Below are 17,937 nucleotides of genomic sequence, written 5' to 3'. Positions count from 1 at the left end.
GACACAAATAATTGTCTATTGCAAGCCTAACAATATCGTCAACTGTTTGACTTATTCCAACGTGCTCCCTCCAAATGACGCGTGTTTCCTGACCCTCATGCGGGTTTGCAAGAGTCTCAGAAGGTCTAGGCCACCCGCGGCACCCGACCCCACCCAGCGACCAAGGCGACGGCGGGGGGGTTACAGTAGCTGGACGCTAGGTACCTGGGTTATTGGTGGACTGGCACCCTTGTTGGAAGGTCCCTGGCGTCCATGCTTCCCCCTCCCCTCCCCTCCCCCGTCAAGAGGATGGAAGGAGGATCCATGGGGTCATGGATATGCAGACGAGAGTTGATGATACGCCTCGCCATTGCCTTTTTGGTGGGAATCCTCTTTGTCGGGGCTTGCGTGTCTTGAGCCGGTTGAGTTTGGCATACCACCGTGACATTGCAGATAAATGAATTGACTGCGTCGACTTCTTGTCATTCCACATTGTCTACCGACTATTGCAACTTGGTTTCCCAGGTACGGTCGGGCCCTCGCCCTGAATGCATCGTGGACAAGCCCGCAGATAGGTCGGGGCCTGTCGAAGCCAACCTCTCGAGTGCTACAGTAGCGCGCTGCAACTCCAACCGCACAGCTAGGTTTGCTTGCAGAAGTAGCAGCAGCAGCTCGCTTTACTCGCCCAGCCTGCGCTATTTGTCTTGACTGACGGGTTGTCTGCCTCTGTGATTCGCGTCGCCGCAGCAGCGCATCGCATCGCAGAAGCGGCACCATTTCATCACCGCCACCTCCTCCGCTCCATTCGGCAACGGAGCTACGTATATAACGACGGGTCAGACCCTTGTCCGCATCCTGACACCGACGACACACGACGACCGACGGCCATCAAATCTCCCATGGTTGCCCATCAATTGCGGCCGACCGCGCAGCACAAATCAATCGACTCTCAGCCTAGCCAGACCATCAGCTCTACCCTGACCGTTCGGTGCTCAGTGCCACCAAAAAGCCCCCTCCTCCGTCCCGTTTTTCCCACCTCTCACTCGGCTAGTGCCTGCCGCACCTGGCTGTGAAACGTCGCCGCCCCTTTATTACCGCCCAGGAACGGTACGAGACACGTTCATCAGTTATTGCACTACCCATCTGCTGCTGGGTCTCTCCAATCTCCCCACACGAGGAAGACGGGCCTACGCAGTGATACTGCATTCCGAACCGAGGACGAAAGGGGTATACCAAGACCCAAGGTAGAAGGGAAAACGGCAGCTTTTCTATTCAATCCTTACGGACTGGACTGAACCCTCCTCCTTCTTACTCCTCTTTCGGTTTCAGCCCATCCTTCGTTTATCCCCATTGCGGACCGTTCTGGCCACTGCTGGCGTTGGCCCAAACTCCCACTTTGAACTTGCAGAGGCGCCACGCCTCGTCCACCGAAACAAGACCATTTCATTTACACTCATCAATCCCCGGTTTCCGCCTCTTTTACCTACTCCTCCGGGTTCCCTCAGTCTGCCTGCCTGCCTGCCTACGTTAGGTGGTTTCCACAGTTGCGCACACCCCAGCCCGCACCACGACAATCAATCTGCGCTCTGCTGGTCTGGGCCCCTTTCTCGTTCCATATCTCTCTCTCATGTTTGTGTGCCTTGTGGTGTAAAGACGACGCAGCCATCCTTTTTTATTGCGCCTTTTCTTTTTCCCATCTACTTCGTGTCGTTTCAATTATTACGAGACCCAAGTCAAACAACTCATTTATGCCGGGTTCCCCCGATAAAGGCGACGACCGACGACCACCATGTCTCTCCCCGTCGCAATCCAATCCGCCGTCTTCTACATCCTCGCCTGCACACCATGCGCCCAGGTACGGCATCGACAAAAAGCACGCGAGCAGGCCAAGAAGGAGCGCCAGGAAAAGGCGAGACAAGAGCTCGAGGGCGAGCAACCGACAGCCTACCAGCATCCTCAACCGTTCAACACCAACCCTTACTGGCAGGAGGAGATTAGTATGGGACCCAGCTTACCCAAGAAGTCGGCCAGCAAGAACTCGAGCCAGCGCGGTCTCACCAGCTCTGGAGGCGACACCAGTGTTGTCAGTATATCCGAACAGACGAATCCCGTATTAAGTCGGACAAATGTGGGCGCCAGCACATCAGTCATCGCAGAGGATGAGGAGCTGTCAGACGACTGGAACCGAAGGCGAGGTTACCAACGCGAGGACGAGGAGCTATGGGGACAATGGTCAGGCCAAAAGTTGATGGATGCCATTTCCAAGGCGCGCGACTCTGCTGGAAGGTTGATCGAGTCCACCCTCGGTCTCGAGAAGGAGGTGACAGAGCAGCAACGCCACGACTTTTACTTCCCCAAGAACCCTCCCATCAACGAGTACCACCCACCCGTCGTCAGCAGCAAGATCCCCTCGCGTAACGCCCACCAATGGATGCTGCAGCCACCACCCCCGGCCAAGATCATGGAGGGCAAGGTTCCCGTGAGCCGCGCAGGTAGCTCAGGAAGCAAGTCAAGCGGCAGGACTCTGATCGGCGAAGATGTTCAGCTCGGTCGCCTGGTTCAGGAGAAGCTTGTTATGGAGAAGCTTAAGAGGGAGAACACCAACCCCACCGAAACCGAACTCATCGAATCCCTCTTCCTCACTCGAACGAACCGATCCCTCAGCATCCACCGCACACGAAGCCTCTCGTTCGACGCATCCGACGACTCGCTGGATAACGGATTCGCAAAGAGGCGGTCACGACTACGACCCGTCATCGCTCCACCTGGACTCGATTCTTCGGACGATTCAGACTCTGACGCCCCGATTCCCTTTTCGCAAAGCGCCATGAGCTTGAGCACACGCCGCGCGCCTTCGTCCGCTGGCCACGCCGCCCAACGGCCAAAGCTTGAGACCATCATGAGCACAAGGTCGGCAAACAACAGTCGACTAGCCTCGAAGCGATCCAAGCGACAGAGGTCGACTCGATCAAAGAGGCTCTCGGGAGCCGCGTCCCCCGTCGGCGACGACAGCGACTAGAGTTGACTAGTAGTCTGCAACTGAATCAACCCTCCAAGCCACGGTTCCAAAGCCATGGCAACCCCCCACACGACTTTCTTCAACACCGTCTCTCCCTGCTGGGCAATGATCCCTGGCATTCCCTCACCCTCAGACACAATGTCTCACATTATTCCGTCTCCTTTCTTCCTCACCCCCTCTGATTTTCTCTGCACGTTTTTCCTTTTGGATTAGGCCTCTGTTGATATTGTTTCTTTCCTCTTTTTTGTCTATAAGCATTTTCTATGGGAATGGTCTGGAGTGGGAATAGGTCGCATAGCAAACAGGCGTTGGTATGGGCCATGCTTCTTTTTTGATTCTTCTTGCAAAAAAAGGGAGGCGATACATGGTTTTAATCGCCAACGGCGCAATCATCAATCAACTTGACCCCTCGCGTCTGATAGTACCGAGGGCATTCCTCAGCACCCTTTTTTATAGCTGAGATGTTGAAAAAAATAACAAAATTGGATTCAAACCTCAAGGTGTCCTGTCTTCGCTGTGACCGTGATGCATGCAAACCCCTGATTACGATGTCATTATCGTTTTGATAATGTCGGCTTCCTTTTTTGGGTATTAACCGCCATGATGCTCCTCGTCTCCTGAACGCCGTTCACGTAGTGTTTTTCGTCGTTTTCCAAGTCCTAGTCCCGTCCTTCACAGGTGCATGCCTCCCTCGTCATCATCCGTCTCTAGGTTCCTCATTCTTTCCTCCAGTGCTCTTTGTAGCTGCTCGTCGCTCAGGCTGCCACCCTCAGGCCGGCCCGCCTCACGGTCCATATGAATCTCGCCGTTCCGAATCGTGCCTGTTTGAAAAGTGCCGTCGCTCCACGCCTCGTGACGGCTCTCAGCTGGTGCTGAGGTTGCGGCAGCGGTCTCGCTGGGCTGTGTATCTCCGTTGACCTCGACGCTGGCTTTTTCGCCGTCGCCCTCCCCTCGTGAAGCTACCTCGTCACGGCTCTGGAACTCTGTCCAGCTAATACCGCGGTCCTCGACCTCTGCGCGGATGAGGGCGATGCGCTCTGCCATACGGTCGATGACCACCTCGTTCTCCTTGATAGCGTCTATGCAGTCCTGGTCGGGCTCTTGGGCGGCGGCAGGGGTCGACGAGTCGGAGAGCGCAGTGGCGGTGCCTTCAGCAAAGGGCTTGAGCTGGTCGTTGGAGTATTCCAGGTGTGCGATCGAGTTGCGTATCTCGAGGACCTTGAGGTGGAGCATCCCGACTGAGAGGTCCTTGAGGGCGGCGGCGAAGCGCTCGGGAGCGATGGGGCGTGTATCGGCGGAGGTTGACATGATGGCGACTGTTATGCCTCGAGAGGAATCGACAAGCTTAGATGTCAGGTGGAAGCTAGATATTGGAAGCTCCAAGTTAAAGATCCAAAGAGAACCGCGGGGCAGCTTAATCATGGTGGGGGTTTGCCAGGCTTCCGTGTGTCGGTACGTACCCCTCCGTCCCGGGCGATCCCTGCCGGTCCGTCCGTCGAATTGTTCGTCCAAAATCCTCGGCCTCATGGATCCCAAAATTAATTCATGCACTAAAACCCCCCCATCATACCATCATTGCTCCTCCCCCGCGTCTGGCTCTTCTGGCCTCCCTCTTTCCTGAGCCACCGGCTCCCGTGAGCGCATTCTGCGCATCAATCTCTTCACAATGAGCCTCTTTGCCTGCTCCAATTCCTCCCGAGTCCTGCTGAGGTCCGCCCTCCGCGGCGTGGCCTCCAAGGCTTCGTCTTCAGCACCGCAGCCGTTTGCGCCCACAAGATGGATATCTGGATGTGCGTCCCGGAGTCGACAGGGCCTGTGTCTTTCTTCTTCGGATGCTAGGAGTCACAATGCGGCTTTTGTGACACAATATCCCTCCTACGAGACCCGACGAACGCTCTTCTCCGACAGGACGATCCGGAAATATGAGGACCTACCAAAGGACTACAGAGACCAGGTCGGCCTGCCGTTTAGGAACATAGATCTCAAAGATGGAGAGGTGCTCGGGGTCTTTGGAAAGGGCATCAATGCCAAGAGGGCCAACCATCTCCTTCGCATCCTCCATGGCCGCCGAGTCGCCGGCACCCTCGACGACCCGGCCTTTGCTATCCACACGGCATCGTTTACCAAGGACCAAATCGAAAAGGCGCTGAAATATCTGCGAAAGTCGGTTCCCGTGGATGAAGTGATCAATGCAGGTCTGCGGGCCGAGGACGAGCTTGCGCAGTTGGAACAAGAGATGGAGGCTGCAGAGAACGAGAAGCTTGCAAAGGAAGCCGCCAAGAAGGAAGAGGCCAAGGCTCCTGCTTCGTCTTATACGCCTGACCCCGTCTACGGCCACAGCAAGTTTGACGAGATACGAGCGCGAAACGTCGCCAAGCGCAAGGCACAGGAGGCTGCCGAGGAGGAGGAGCGGAAGGCGGCCGAAGCTAGGGGAGAAGTGGCTTCTGGTCCTCTCGCTAAAGTCGGCGAGAAGAAGGAGCACCAGATCACGAACCCCCGCATCGCCGAGTACCACCGAAAGGCCCAATCCGACCTGGAGGCGCCCCCGGAGCTCAAGGCCTGGGAGCGCATCCTGCCCTCTGCCACCGTTGTTGCTCTCGTCATTGGTTTCCTTGCTGCCGTCGCCACAGTCTATGAGGAGCCCGACGCCAGATACCGCGTGTTCCCTGACATCTCGACAGCTCATGCGACACTGGGTGCCATAATTGCGATCAACGTGCTTGTCTGGGCCGGCTGGAAGTTCCCCCTCTCTGGTCCATGTTCAACAAATACATGATCTTTGTTGTGGCAACCGTCAAGCCCGTGACTATGTTCACATCGCCCTTCTCCCACCAGAAGCTCAGCCATCTGTTCATCAACATGGCCCCTCTTTGGCTCATCGGCAGCCTCGTTCATGACGAAGTCGGCCGTGCCAATTTCCTGGCCCTCTACCTGGGCTGCGGTGCCGTTGGCTTCCTTGGTAGCTTGGTGACATATACGCTCCGCGGCTGGTTGAGCATCACGTCACTGGGCGCCTCGGGTGCCACTCTGGGCCTGTGCTCAGCATACTTCTGGGAGCACCGCGATGACGGTTTCAGATTCTTTGGTCTTCCAGAAAACGGTGTGCACGGAATCGTGTTCCTGGCTCTCCTATTCGTGCCTCAACTTGCGGCCTTTGGTAAGACGGCCAAGTTCAAGGTTGACATTGCGTCGCATATCGTTGGCATGTTTGCGGGTATTTTGGGCATCGAATACCTCAACCGCTCTGGGGAGAAGCGCGAGCGCAAGGTGATTGACATGTCTTCTGGACAAGGTCAGACTGCAACCCCGTCGCAGTAAAAAGGGGAATGTTTCTCGGATGGCCGAGTGGACGGGGTGAAAGTAGACGGAGAGGTGTTTGAACCAATGTATTATACAGACCTTTTGGTATACCCTAGAATTACGTGTACGACTGGAATAACGCACTACTCTGACGAAGATACTTCACAGAAGATAATGATCTGGTAACATCTTGTAACTTTCCCTGGGCTGTCACTTTACATGGCGCGAAGTTGGCGCGTAGTACGCGCGCCTATCGCGCTAGATCTCGCGTGGGGCCTGCAAGAGATTCACGGTGGGGACTGTGGGGCCGAGGGAAGTTTAGACCCCGGACGATGATGCCAGAGTGTGGCGCGTCTCTCTGGCAACCAAGACATGACCGGATCACCATGGTCGACGCTTGCCGAGAATTGCGGGCTGGAGACGGTGTTTGTAGGCATGGGTTATTGTTGACAGGATGGTTTCATGCTGTCAAGGAGTCGGTGTGGGCCATTAGTGTATGGGCCTGCCTTGTTGGTTTGCTGGGTCGGTTGTTTATGCACTTCATCAAGTCTGTTTGCTTCTCGTGGGTAGTGGCAGTCTCTTTGTCGTAGCTTGACCTGATATCAGTGAGCTGGAGTAGATATACACTCGAGGAGTTAATGAGGTTTCCTTCGACTCTTGCATAGACTCAAAGGTTGCGTCGGGTTACTCTGGTTACTGAGGGGTGTAGAGTTTCAACGGTGGGCCAACTGTGGTAACGGATGCGCAGTACAACTTTTCCAGGCAATCCGTTTTTCGGCAAGCGCCCATGCGTGAATGTGCCTCTCGTTTAGATTAACGGGGAAAAGCACAATTTCCGAAATGAGGTTGAGGAGATCAAGCAAGTGATTTGCCTAGAAACTAATGCAGCTTGCTCTGGTGATCAGGCACGTGATGTTGGACAACTCCTTGTTCTGGAGCCAACAGAACTTGAAGAAGGTGGTACAAGCACCTGCAATGTGAGATGAAGAGACCGGCTAGATGCATCCATATTAAACGATGAAAGGCTTTACATACGCATAATAGTAACTAAAGAACAAGGGAATTTCCTCGACTGAACTGACTGGTTGTGGTGTGAAGGCTTGGGTGACGTGTCAAAGGATAATGACTGGCTTTGTGGGATGGAAAATGGGGATGATGGGAAGACGAGACGAGCCAATTAGGGGTGCTTGTGTCAGACAGAAGTACCAGCCACGCTGCATGCAGCAGATGTGAATCATGGCCATGCCAGTCTCTCGGTAGGGAGGGACGGGATGGGCGTTTGCTAGACTCGGCGGTGTCCTCATGTTGCATGAGTGAATGTGTGGAATTTGGACGAATTTACGCCGGCCAGGCTAACTAGGCGAGCACTGCGGGATTAATTGCTGATACACAAAGATGGCGCAAAGTGGTAATAGACAGTTTTTGTCATCTGGTTCTTTCATCCGTAACTCGATGCGGGTCGTGTGCCTGCATCATGTCCCAGGCTTGTCAACCTCGATGTATCTGAATACTTGGCGGCTCAGCGCAAATCTGCCTAACTACAGTCAGCACAACTGTGGCATTGACGAGCATCAGCTCACGCACCGCCGAATCTCACTGTTGGCTGGCTGGCCCTCTTTCCTGACCACAACAAGGCCACACGACGTAAACATCAACAAACCAACCAGAACCGGTCTCCAGCCACATTCACCATTCATACCCCCGGACCAAAGAGCCGGCCCACCTAAACCCGCCGGTTCCTTTTCCCAGGGGCGGCCCAACTTTAACATCCCCACCACCACCAGAAACCTGAAAGTCTTTGCCGCGATCCTGCGCAGGCTCTGGCTCCTTGGGCGCTGTGGCTGGTGGGTAGCGAAAACGCTAATCAACACACTCCATCTTTTGCTCGCTCCCAGGGCCCCGGGCTGTTTTCCCTACCGTACCTTGCTTGTTGCTGGTTCCCATTCGACTGGTCAAGGCCCTGCAGACGCTGCTACAAGCTACTCCCCCGAACCCGCTCTGCCGATCTGGAGCCGCCTCCGTTTAACTCGGTTCTCAGTCATTACCTTTACTTTCCCCCGAGATTTGCCTCTTCTCTTTCCCTCTCTCTCTTCTCTTCCAACTTTTGAAACAACACTCGCTCCTATTGTTCCCTTTGCTACGCAGGGATTCTGCACAACAACCCGTTGAACCCATTTTCTTTATTCCCCCGGTTCCCGCTCTAAAGACTCGACTGTTCAGCTCAGTTCAACCAGCACAAAGGCACACATACCCACGACCCTCCTGCGACTTTTCCTTTTTGCGCCATGAGGTAGAGTTGGAGCAAGCACGCACCTCCCTCGCGCCTTCTCCTTTAAACCTCGGCCTCGCCCACGCTCCTCGTTTTCTCACTTCTACACAATTCTCACAAGGAGCATCTCGGCTCGCCATGAGCACCTCAAGCCCGTTAACAGCCCTTTCCGACTCGGAGCAGTCGACCCTCTCGTCGCCGCTCTCAAACCTCTCAAAAACGCCATCCCTGCCTTCCTCGCCCGATATGCCCGTCGACCCGGCCAAGCGCTATCCCTCACCGACGTCCACCACAGTCTCAGGCATTCAGTCTCCCGTCAAGCTAGGCGAGCCCATCTTCGACCACGAGATCGTCAACAAAGCTCTCGATGACTCGGCCGACGGCCCTCCGCCTGCCAAGAAGCGCCGAATTTCGCCCCGAAAGAGCGCACCACCGAGTACCTGGATCTGATGAAGCCCGACGAGGAGTTTACGCCTGAGGACAGTCGCCAAATGGAGAGGCTAGTGACTGCGCTGCGCAAGAAGAAGAAGATTGTTGTCATTGCTGGCGCTGGTATTTCTGTTTCTGCTGGGATTCCCGACTTCCGTTCCGCCACGGGATTGTTCGCTACCGCCAAAAGCCAGCATAAACTCGCAGGATCTGGCAAGCACCTTTTCGATGCGTCAGTCTACAAGCACGATGCGACCACGCGGTCTTTTCACAAGATGGTCCGGGAAATGGCCCAGATGACGCAGAGCGCGAAGCCCACCCCTTTCACCACCTACTAGCGTCATTGGCCCAGGAAGGCCGTCTACTGCGCCTTTATTCCCAAAACATTGACTGTATCGACACGTCGATGAAACCTCTGGCAACAAATATTCCTCTCAACCCCAAAGGTCCATGGCCGGCTACGATCCAGCTGCACGGCAGCCTCGAAAAGATGGTCTGCACCAAGTGTGGCCAACTCCAACCCTTCGATGGCAGTGTTTTCGATGGTGCAGAGGCCCCACTTTGCGGCGCCTGTGTGGTTGATGACCAGGTTCGAACTGCTCATGCTGGAAAGCGAAGCCACGGTATCGGCAGACTACGACCACGATTTGTGCTCTACAATGAGTTTAACCCGGATGAGGAGGCTATCGGAAACGTGTCTAGCGCCGACCTCAAGGCACGACCTGATGCTGTCTTGGTCGTTGGTACAACATTGAAGATTCCCGGAACCCGCAGACTTGTCAAGGAAATGTGCCAGGTCGCCCGAGGTCGTCGAGATGGCATCACTGCTTGGATTAACCTGGACAGTGAACCGAAGGGCGTTGATTTGAAGAACTGCTGGGACATCGTGGTACGGTCTAAGTGCGACAACGTTGCTCGGCTAGCCGCCCTTCCCCCTGGGATTGTCCTGTTGGAGATGACTATGAGGTCTCTCAGGAAGAGCATCGCGAGAGCCAGGAGCGCCGCAGCAAGACAACATTCGCAGTCAACATTCCTGTGAATCGCGATATTGAGACAGAGCTTTCGGGAAAGCCGAAGCAGTTCGAGCAGGTGCAAGGAATTCCGACACCCAACGCAAGCCCCAAGATCTCAGCGGCCAAGAAGCCTGCAAAGACGAAGCAGAGCAAAATTTCATTCACCGGCAAAGCATCAACGAACGACAAGCCGAACAAGGTCACCAAGTCTCGCGGTCGCAAGCCGGGCAGGCGACCCCTCCCAGCCGATCCACCCAAGAAATCAGCCATGCAAAGCTTCAAGGCGGTCAAAAATGTCGCAGCTCAGGCAAAGACGACAAAAACTGGACCGAACGGGCCGTCGAAACGGGATGTCCCGGTCAAGGAAATGCCTGATGCCACCACCCTCCCCCCTCTGCGCCCCGCGCGCAGGGTATCTCAGGAAAACTTTCTCTACAAGCACGAGTCGAGCGAGAGGGCGGACGATTCTAGCTCTGGTCCTCCTTCGTCTCCCACCATGGCGCCATCGAGACGGGCACCCGATACCATCTCTCCCAAGTCAGTTCCTGCGAGTCTGCGCAGACTTATTGATTAATTTTTCACCCCTTGTTTTTATGGAAAACAAAAAGGAACGGAGCAATGTCTTTTTTTTTGTTCCTTGAACAATAGAATAGGGCCCTACATATGGCTCACGTCATGTAACGTGGATTCTTTGGCATTGGTGGCGTATGGGGGGATCGGTCGGTTCGGTTGGTTGCAGATTATGAAGCACGCACGCTGCCACGGCTTGGAGCGAGCGGCTCGGGAGGCGGCGCATCTTATGTATTACTAGGAGATACATCATTCATCACGCGGCTGGTTATTTGTTTTGTTTTGTTTTGTTACGATCAAGGCCATGGAAAACCACGCCCGGTTCGGCCTGGGGGGAATAGAGGCGTTGGGGATCTGTCTATGCCATGAGCAAGACTCGGCAGACAGGGGTCATCATTTTAAGCCAAATACATAATAACTGTATCATACAATTCATAACATGAATGAACCTCAATGAGCAATCGAAACGATGGATCCATGCCAAGTGAGACTCGCTGAAAGTATTTGTTCGCAACTAACGACTAGAAATCGTATTCCTGGGTATCATCATCATCATGTGTCGTAGGTAGGTATCCTTCAGCGCCATGCCCTCCTTCGCAGCCAAAGATGTCATCCTCGTCTCGCGACAATCCAGTTCGTTCCAGATCCACCTGCTGCCTTCCAACCACCTAATGCAAACATCATGGGTATCCCAATCACTGGATGTACACCTCGAGGGCGTCCATGTCCTCAATATCGGCCTCCTCCATCGTGACGTGCTCCTCGAGGCGGTCGCCGTCCCACCACAGGCCGACCTGCTTGCTCGGATCGACCTTGCGCTGGGCACGGAAGCAGGTGATGAGCGTCTCGACCGTCGTCTCGGGTCGTATCGTTAGGCCGAGGTCCTCGAGGTCCCGCGACTTGAGTATCACCTTGAGTTTGATGTCGTCGGTCGGCTCCTCCTCTTGGTCCTCGTCCTCCTCAGAGATGTCGCCAGCTTCGCGCCTCCGTCGGAGCTCCTCGTTGCGCTCCATCTCCTGGAAGAGTTCGGGCGTCCATGCCTCCACGTGCACGAGGGAACGGTTGTCCTCGAAACCTTCTGACCCCTGACCCTCTGCGATGACGCGCCCGTCGCCCTGGGGCCTAATGCCTAGGCTGAGGAGGGTCGATGTGTTGTAAATCTTCTTCTTGCGCCACGTCAAAATCACGTCGTCAACGGGGATGGACACGCCCGACTTGTTCTGGTAGCTTGACCAAGTCTCACGGCTGAGGCGGAAAGGCTTGTCAAAGAGGTACTTTAGCTTGAGCGGCCTGGTGCCCGGGACCTGGCTCGTTATGAGAATGTCGACAAATTCCTTCTTTGGCTTGCCGTCCAGGCCCGTCTGGAGCAGTGCTTGATCCCTGTCGCGCCGCTCCTTGGCCTTGCGGACGTACTCTGCAAATTCGTCGTCCTCAGGGGGTGGCGACGGCTCCTTTGGAGATGCCTTTGAAGAGGTGCGGTCCACGAGTTCCACGATGCTGGCACTGCGACGGGACGCCGGTACGGAGGTGGGCTTGAGAGAGACATCATCCGAATCAGAGTCGGAATCTATCGAGATGACATTGGTAGGCGCCGGCGCGGGTTGAACCATCTTTGGCGCTCGACTCGGGGTGCTCGGTTTCCTCTGAAAGGGAGTTGGCGATGCGTCCCGGAATGGTTCGTCGTCGTCTTCGTCGAGTTCCAGGGCTGGTATGGGTTTCTTGGAGGAAGAGCTGGAGCTGAGCCTTGATCGCTTCGAGGGTGGAGGGGTTACAAGTTCACTGCGAGGTTGTCAGTTGAAGCGCGCGATATTGCAGATAGCATTTCTAACCTTGCGCGATCACTTGTCTCCTGAGTAGCAGGCGGGTGTTCAGAAATCTGGCTGCTCCTTGGTCGAGCAGGCGAAGACTGAGAACCAGCAGCAACTTCGGGACTAATGTCATCACTGACAACGGGCTCGTCCTGATTCACAACCTCCTCCGACCCCTCCCGGGGGCGCTTCTCCCGCGCAGCCTCCCTAGTGCGACGCTCGACGTCCATCTGGTGTTTCTGATGCCTCTTGAGGCGCCTCTCGCGGTCCGCGGCGACGATGGGCGCCATCTCCTTTGAGCGCCGGAATAGGGACAGCCCATCGTCGTCGCTCTCCTTGACCTCCTCCTCCTTCTCGTCAGGCTGCGTAGGCGTGGGCTTGGGCGCGGCGAGGCGGCGCAGCGCGGTGGGCTTGAAGGGGAGCTTCTTCTTGACTATTGGCGGCGACGCCGCGCCTTTGTCCTCCATGATGGCCGACGGGAGTTGAGTGTTGGGTCAGTCTAGTGGTTGATTGGTAGTAGGTAGCAGTAGCAAAAACAGGCCCTGGGCTCTCTTCTTATAGTGCATCAGGTACGTTGGTCGGGTTATTGTCTGTTTCTTTGTGTGATGGCACAAACACGGATAGTAGCACTTTACGCGCCTTGGAGTGGCGTAGGTCCCCGTCGACGGGCGGGATTGTTTGTGAGGTTGGCCAGGAGCCCAAAGAAAATAGCGAGCGGGGGACCCGCTGAAATACCCCTCCAGGCGCCTTCGCCCTCTGTAACGGGGCGTTAGGGGACCTCACGGCGGGAGAGGGTGCGCCACAGTGCGAGAAGGCGGCGCACTCTCAACAACCTTAACAGCACGACGAGGCATCAATTCTTTGGTGTGGTTCCTCCAAAACCAAACTCCACCAAGACTATCAACCACAACATCCATCATCTCCAACCGACACTCGACACCATGGAGAACGGCAACATCTCGCAGGGCGAGGGCAAGGACCCTTCCAGCTTCCTGGGTGACATCATCGGCAACCCCGTCACTGTCAAGCTCAACTCGGGCGTCGTCTACAAGGGTGAGTGTCTGGTGCATCGCATCGACGTCCACACATGTCTAGGGCATAGCTGACGAGCAGAATAGGCGAGCTCCAGTCGGTGGATGGATACATGAACATTGCTTTGGAAAAGACCACCGAGTTTGTCAACGGACAGAAGCGCAGAGAGTACGGTGACGCTTTTGTTAGAGGAAACAACGGTGAGTATTCATTCTCTAGCCCTCATTTAGGCCACCAAGCTGACGAGACCTGCAGTTATGTACATTTCGGCAGACTCATGAACGCTTAATTCATAATGAAAACCTGATTGATCCTCATCCAAAAGCGATGTGCCTGTTCCCATTCAAGAACGCACAGCTCCCTCCAGACGTGTGGTCCATGCAAAGAACGTGCACCCATGGACCTCAATCTCACCCTTCTCATTGAAAGTCCCATCGCCTTCCTTAACGATCTTGTCAAACTTCTCTCTGAAAACTCGCCTCTCCTCCCCTTCACGGATCGCATTCCAGCTAAGCGTGTTCACCCGGTCCCAAAGAGCCTCCGGAGTCAGCCACACCGACCACTTGATCTTTTGAGTTTCAATAGGCGTTGTGAAGAATGGCGACTCTGCTTGAGCCTGGCGCTCAAACACCTTCTTCCAGAGCAAGTGCCGGAAGCGCGGCTCCTTGTCAGCCTTTTCGTTGAAGTTGAGCTCGCTCAGCTCGTGCTCCCACTGAGTGGACGGGGGCCAGCTCTCCGGGCGGTTGTCTTGAAGATGCTGTCAGTTCGGAGGAACTCCCGCCGGGGAGCAAGAGATATCTTACAGTCTTCGGCATTCCAGATCAGACCGAGCTTGGTGCCGGGCTTGAGGACCCGGTGAATATCTTCGAGAGCTTCTTCCTTTGCGAACCTGGGGCATGTTTAGAGCATCCACATGGGTGTCTGTTGCTGCTATCTTACCAGTGAAATGCCTATGATGATATTAGTTCGACTCTGGCTAACCCTCAAGGCATAGCTAGGAAACCCCCAACGATATATAGGTAGCTTACCTGAGCCACGATACACCCGTCCGCCCACGCATCCTCCACATCCTTCATCTCGGCTGCCGTCCCGCCTCGGACGTCCACATTGGGGAGCTTCTTTGCCGCCAGGTTGTCCCGCATAGAGTCGAGAGGCTCTACAGCCACAATCTCGTACCCCTCGGGCCTCGCAGCCAGCAGCTCGGTGAACTTGCCGGTACCGGCCGCGAGGTCAAGGACCTTGCTACCAGATTTACCCTTGAGCCCCAGGTGCCCAAGGAGACTACTGACAGACTCTGGAGGGTAAGAGGGCCGGTGCGTGTCATAAGACTGCGCATCGTTGAAGCCCTTGGTAGCAACATCATTAACAACCTGGGAAGCCATTTTGTGGAGATTTCTGTCTACAAATCACGCAATTTCAGTTTTAGTTTCTATTGGTCACTCTTCTGTTTGTCTGTAAAGGACTCAGTACGTTAGAGAAGAGTGAAGAAGGAAAGAAGAAGAGGAACGACGTTGAACGGGGTCGTCGTCGCCTTTTATACCCTGAGCAGGTCGTTCGCTTCCCCGCGATGCGGACCCCTCGCCAAGGGGCGGCCTGAATGGTGCAATGGCACTTAGATCTGGTCTCCGACTGTGTCATCAGATCCGGAGCCTGAAACGGCCCGACGGATTTGCAGCGGACGACGATCCTTTGAGGGCAAGAGATCTCAAGGCTTGAGCCATTCTCAGTTCTACAATATCAAGTGAGGAGACGCATCAAGAAGAACCAAGCATAGATTTGCTAACTTGTTGATGATCTGGAAAGCAGCCGCTTCTCTGACCTCAGCGCCTTTTGCAATTTTGTCCGGCCTGGGCTTGCTCTGTTAGGGGCAGGCTGATGTTCGACCTGCTGGTGAAGCCTGTCGGTCTGGTAACATGTAACATCTGGTGCGCGCTCTGCTATGTCCGGCCTGAATCCCGTCGGGAGGGCTACTCTTCCCCGCGTCGCTCTAGTCACACCATGCCGAAAGCTCGCCTGCTCCGTGACGCTGAGTGCCAATTCAGACATTGAGTGATCCAGCTCTGAGCCGACAGCAGATACTTGACTTAAGGACCAAGTCGTTGGCGTCTGTGCGGGAGTGCCAAAAGGATCTCGGAGACTCGTCGATGTCGAAGTGTCGCTCCTTCGCCAGTTTCTTTGGCGCCCTGAGCAAAGATTCTGATAGGGTGGCGTAGATATGGACTGAACTTGCTCAGCCTGGCCCAGCTGTGTATGGTGGTTGAAGGGCTCGAGGGGTGAAATAGTGTCGTCTTGTTGGGGTAGATGAGTCGGGATACTCTGAGACTCGATACTCGGATTGGAACATGTTTTACCAAGTTCAATCATCCTGCCCTTCCCCTTTGACATCTCCACTCGATGGCCGACGAGCGTGGCCCCTGGGGCCTTATGGCTGGACTCGGGGGTATCAGGGCGCGAGATCCAGATACCTTCCACCTGCACACCGTTCTGAATAGCACGAATGCCAAAGGGGATCTCGGGAGGTCGCAGATTCTCGATGCCGCAGTGTGACATGAGAGAAACCCGAGCACGCTTCTCCTCGTCGATGATTTCCAGGCGGCGCATAGCGCGGTTCGTCCACCAAAGCTTGATGAGGCCGAGGGCAAAGACAAGGACGATACAGCAGCCGAGGACCTGGAGTGGAAGTTGACGGTTAGCGACAGTTCTTGGAGTGGTTTGCCAACAAAGGGGCGGCATGGTACTTGCAAAGGTCATTTCTTGCCAAAGCTCCCAGTCGACAAAGAAGACACTCATGATGATGCAGTAAGAGAAGGACCGTTGAGAAAGAGCGTGAAAGAAAGAAAGATCGAATATTGTTTTCAAGACATCGAGTGGTGGTGGTTCCAAAATGGTGACAATCAGGTTCAAAAAAGCGACAGCGAAGGACATCCGGGTGCCTGACAGAAGGACAAGGGAGGCCTAAGGTAACGAAGAGATGAGCTCCTGGGGTAGATGGAGCGTCGTTTAGGGATGAGCACGTGGTATCTCGATCGCCTTGAGCATGGAAGAGAAGGAACTACGGGAGAGACGAGGCAGGTATGCCGAAGTTGGCAGGACGGGCCTCTCGTTCTTCCCCCGCGCAGTGTCACTGCAAAGCTACGGGCAATGGATCATGGCGGACGGACATGTTCGTGGACTGGCCGAACCGGTTTGTGGCTGATCAAACAGAAACGTATGCGGTCGACGATGAATATAAACAGAGGAACCTCGCTTGGCTGTTGGCGGCACATGCTGAATACGAGACGAAGGCGCAAACCTGCATACGGGGAGGGATCTGATATTAAATCCAATGGCACCGTTGGATCGGGTTGAGGACCAGGACAGGGAGTGCGGGAACTAGCAAGTTTGCTTGTTTAGTTGGAAACAGGAGGTTTCCGAGACAGGGAGTATATATGCGTTTGGATATTGGGTTTATTGATTGGTCTTGCATAGTCGTGTTGCTGTTGACTGCCTTGACCACCTACTCAGGCAATATTGATAGATGCATGGATGTATACTACATGTGCTAAACAGACTATTTCCAAGACTTGATTAAATAAAGATAGCGATTAGGATGAAAGTAGGTGGTATTATACTAGATAGAGAACCACCATAGTTCGCTTCGCCCTGAACACGGGCCAATGCCCATCCATTGAAACATGTTTCGGGTGTTGGCATATGTACAGAGAGACAGTCGCAAAGTCACAACAGCACGAAGCGAAAAGCAATCAAGTCCATGCCGTGCACCTGATGAGTCCCGTCAGTGGCCGGAAACTCACATCGGCCGACGTTGCTGCTCTGAGCAAACAAGCCCCGATGCAAGAACGGATCGGGGGCCGCGGGTCGGACCCTGTGAGGCGAGTCGATGGACGGATGGAGGTTGGGATCGATCCACCGGCTCGGATAGACCGGACTTTTCTTCTTTCGACGGAACATTTCTTCTTTTTTCAAGGTGATTAGACCACCCCATGTTGATCTAGCCCATCTTTCTCTCCAAGTCGTCATCGACAAGTATGCCAAGGATATTCGGACCCAGCGTTGATGATGGCCCAATACGGCACAGATGCGGCGCCGGATTAATTGAGGGGTGACGAAAGAATGGAGGGCACAGTCGGGGCATCGGTGTCGATCAGATGCCGTCGAGGGACGGCCGCCCCGAGGCTTGACCAGACAGAGACTGCATAGACTTTCCAAGCTTGGCAGGTTTGGGGGTAAATCAAGTCCCTGAACCTGGGACCTGGCCCTAGGTCGATCTGCTGCGCTGGCGATGGATCCGTGGACGCTGATGCTCGGCTGACATGCGTTTTCTGGGCCATGGCTGTGCAAATGCTTGTCGAAGCTTTTTTACTCTGTTTGTGCTTGGTGCTGCCGCTCTTGTTGCCGCCGTCTCCTGATTTGTTGGCGTATTTCCTCCCTACATGCGCAATCGGTCCATTCTGCCTCTTGACTCGATACAGCCAGGCTATTCTGCATCGTTTCACACCCTCAGCAGAGACAAGTGCC

General features: G+C 54.9%; 8 protein-coding genes across 8 annotated transcripts; 5 read left to right on the top strand and 3 right to left on the bottom strand.

Annotated features, from left to right (window-relative positions):
* Window positions 1–1,768: 1,768 nt before the first annotated feature.
* On the top strand, window positions 1,769–2,998 carry MRS44_000769 (uncharacterized protein; the record flags this gene model as incomplete). The annotated part of the gene is made up of 1 exon (XM_046267502.2): window positions 1,769–2,998. The coding sequence occupies one exon, from the start codon at window positions 1,769–1,771 to the stop codon at window positions 2,996–2,998; it is 1,230 nt and encodes a 409-aa protein (XP_046138666.1).
* Window positions 2,999–3,670: 672 nt separating this feature from the next.
* Window positions 3,671–4,306, bottom strand: MRS44_000768 (uncharacterized protein; the record flags this gene model as incomplete). The annotated part of the gene is made up of 1 exon (XM_046267503.2): window positions 3,671–4,306. One exon carries the CDS (start codon window positions 4,304–4,306, stop codon window positions 3,671–3,673), a length of 636 nt encoding a protein of 211 aa, XP_046138665.2.
* Window positions 4,307–4,664: 358 nt separating this feature from the next.
* MRS44_000767 (uncharacterized protein) lies at window positions 4,665–5,774 on the top strand (the record flags this gene model as incomplete). Its single annotated transcript, XM_046280683.2, has 1 exon — window positions 4,665–5,774. The coding sequence occupies one exon, from the start codon at window positions 4,665–4,667 to the stop codon at window positions 5,772–5,774; it is 1,110 nt and encodes a 369-aa protein (XP_046138664.2).
* A 32-nt stretch (window positions 5,775–5,806) lies between these two features.
* On the top strand, window positions 5,807–6,316 carry MRS44_000766 (uncharacterized protein; the record flags this gene model as incomplete). The annotated part of the gene is made up of 1 exon (XM_065624184.1): window positions 5,807–6,316. One exon carries the CDS (start codon window positions 5,807–5,809, stop codon window positions 6,314–6,316), a length of 510 nt encoding a protein of 169 aa, XP_065479893.1.
* Window positions 6,317–8,705: 2,389 nt separating this feature from the next.
* MRS44_000765 (uncharacterized protein) lies at window positions 8,706–10,583 on the top strand (the record flags this gene model as incomplete). The annotated part of the gene is made up of 4 exons (XM_065624183.1): window positions 8,706–9,003; window positions 9,072–9,274; window positions 9,349–9,885; window positions 9,972–10,583. The coding sequence occupies 4 exons, from the start codon at window positions 8,706–8,708 to the stop codon at window positions 10,581–10,583; spliced, it is 1,650 nt and encodes a 549-aa protein (XP_065479892.1).
* Window positions 10,584–11,274: 691 nt separating this feature from the next.
* Window positions 11,275–12,854, bottom strand: MRS44_000764 (uncharacterized protein; the record flags this gene model as incomplete). The annotated part of the gene is made up of 2 exons (XM_046274982.2): window positions 11,275–12,358; window positions 12,409–12,854. The coding sequence occupies 2 exons, from the start codon at window positions 12,852–12,854 to the stop codon at window positions 11,275–11,277; spliced, it is 1,530 nt and encodes a 509-aa protein (XP_046138661.2).
* Window positions 12,855–13,328: 474 nt separating this feature from the next.
* On the top strand, window positions 13,329–13,700 carry MRS44_000763 (uncharacterized protein; the record flags this gene model as incomplete). The annotated part of the gene is made up of 3 exons (XM_046283833.2): window positions 13,329–13,440; window positions 13,506–13,619; window positions 13,675–13,700. The coding sequence occupies 3 exons, from the start codon at window positions 13,329–13,331 to the stop codon at window positions 13,698–13,700; spliced, it is 252 nt and encodes an 83-aa protein (XP_046138660.1).
* A 62-nt stretch (window positions 13,701–13,762) lies between these two features.
* Window positions 13,763–16,209, bottom strand: MRS44_000762 (uncharacterized protein; the record flags this gene model as incomplete). Its single annotated transcript, XM_046273449.2, has 5 exons — window positions 13,763–14,166; window positions 14,223–14,308; window positions 14,359–14,369; window positions 14,448–14,814; window positions 15,239–16,209. The coding sequence occupies 5 exons, from the start codon at window positions 16,207–16,209 to the stop codon at window positions 13,763–13,765; spliced, it is 1,839 nt and encodes a 612-aa protein (XP_046138659.2).
* Between the last annotated feature and the right edge of the window lie 1,728 nt (window positions 16,210–17,937).

Source organism: Fusarium solani (genome assembly GCF_023522795.1).
Source record: "Fusarium solani strain SB1 chromosome Unknown bctg00000000, whole genome shotgun sequence".
NCBI classification, from domain to species: Eukaryota; Fungi; Ascomycota; class Sordariomycetes; order Hypocreales; family Nectriaceae; genus Fusarium; species Fusarium solani.
This window is presented reverse-complemented; position numbering and strand designations above follow the sequence as displayed.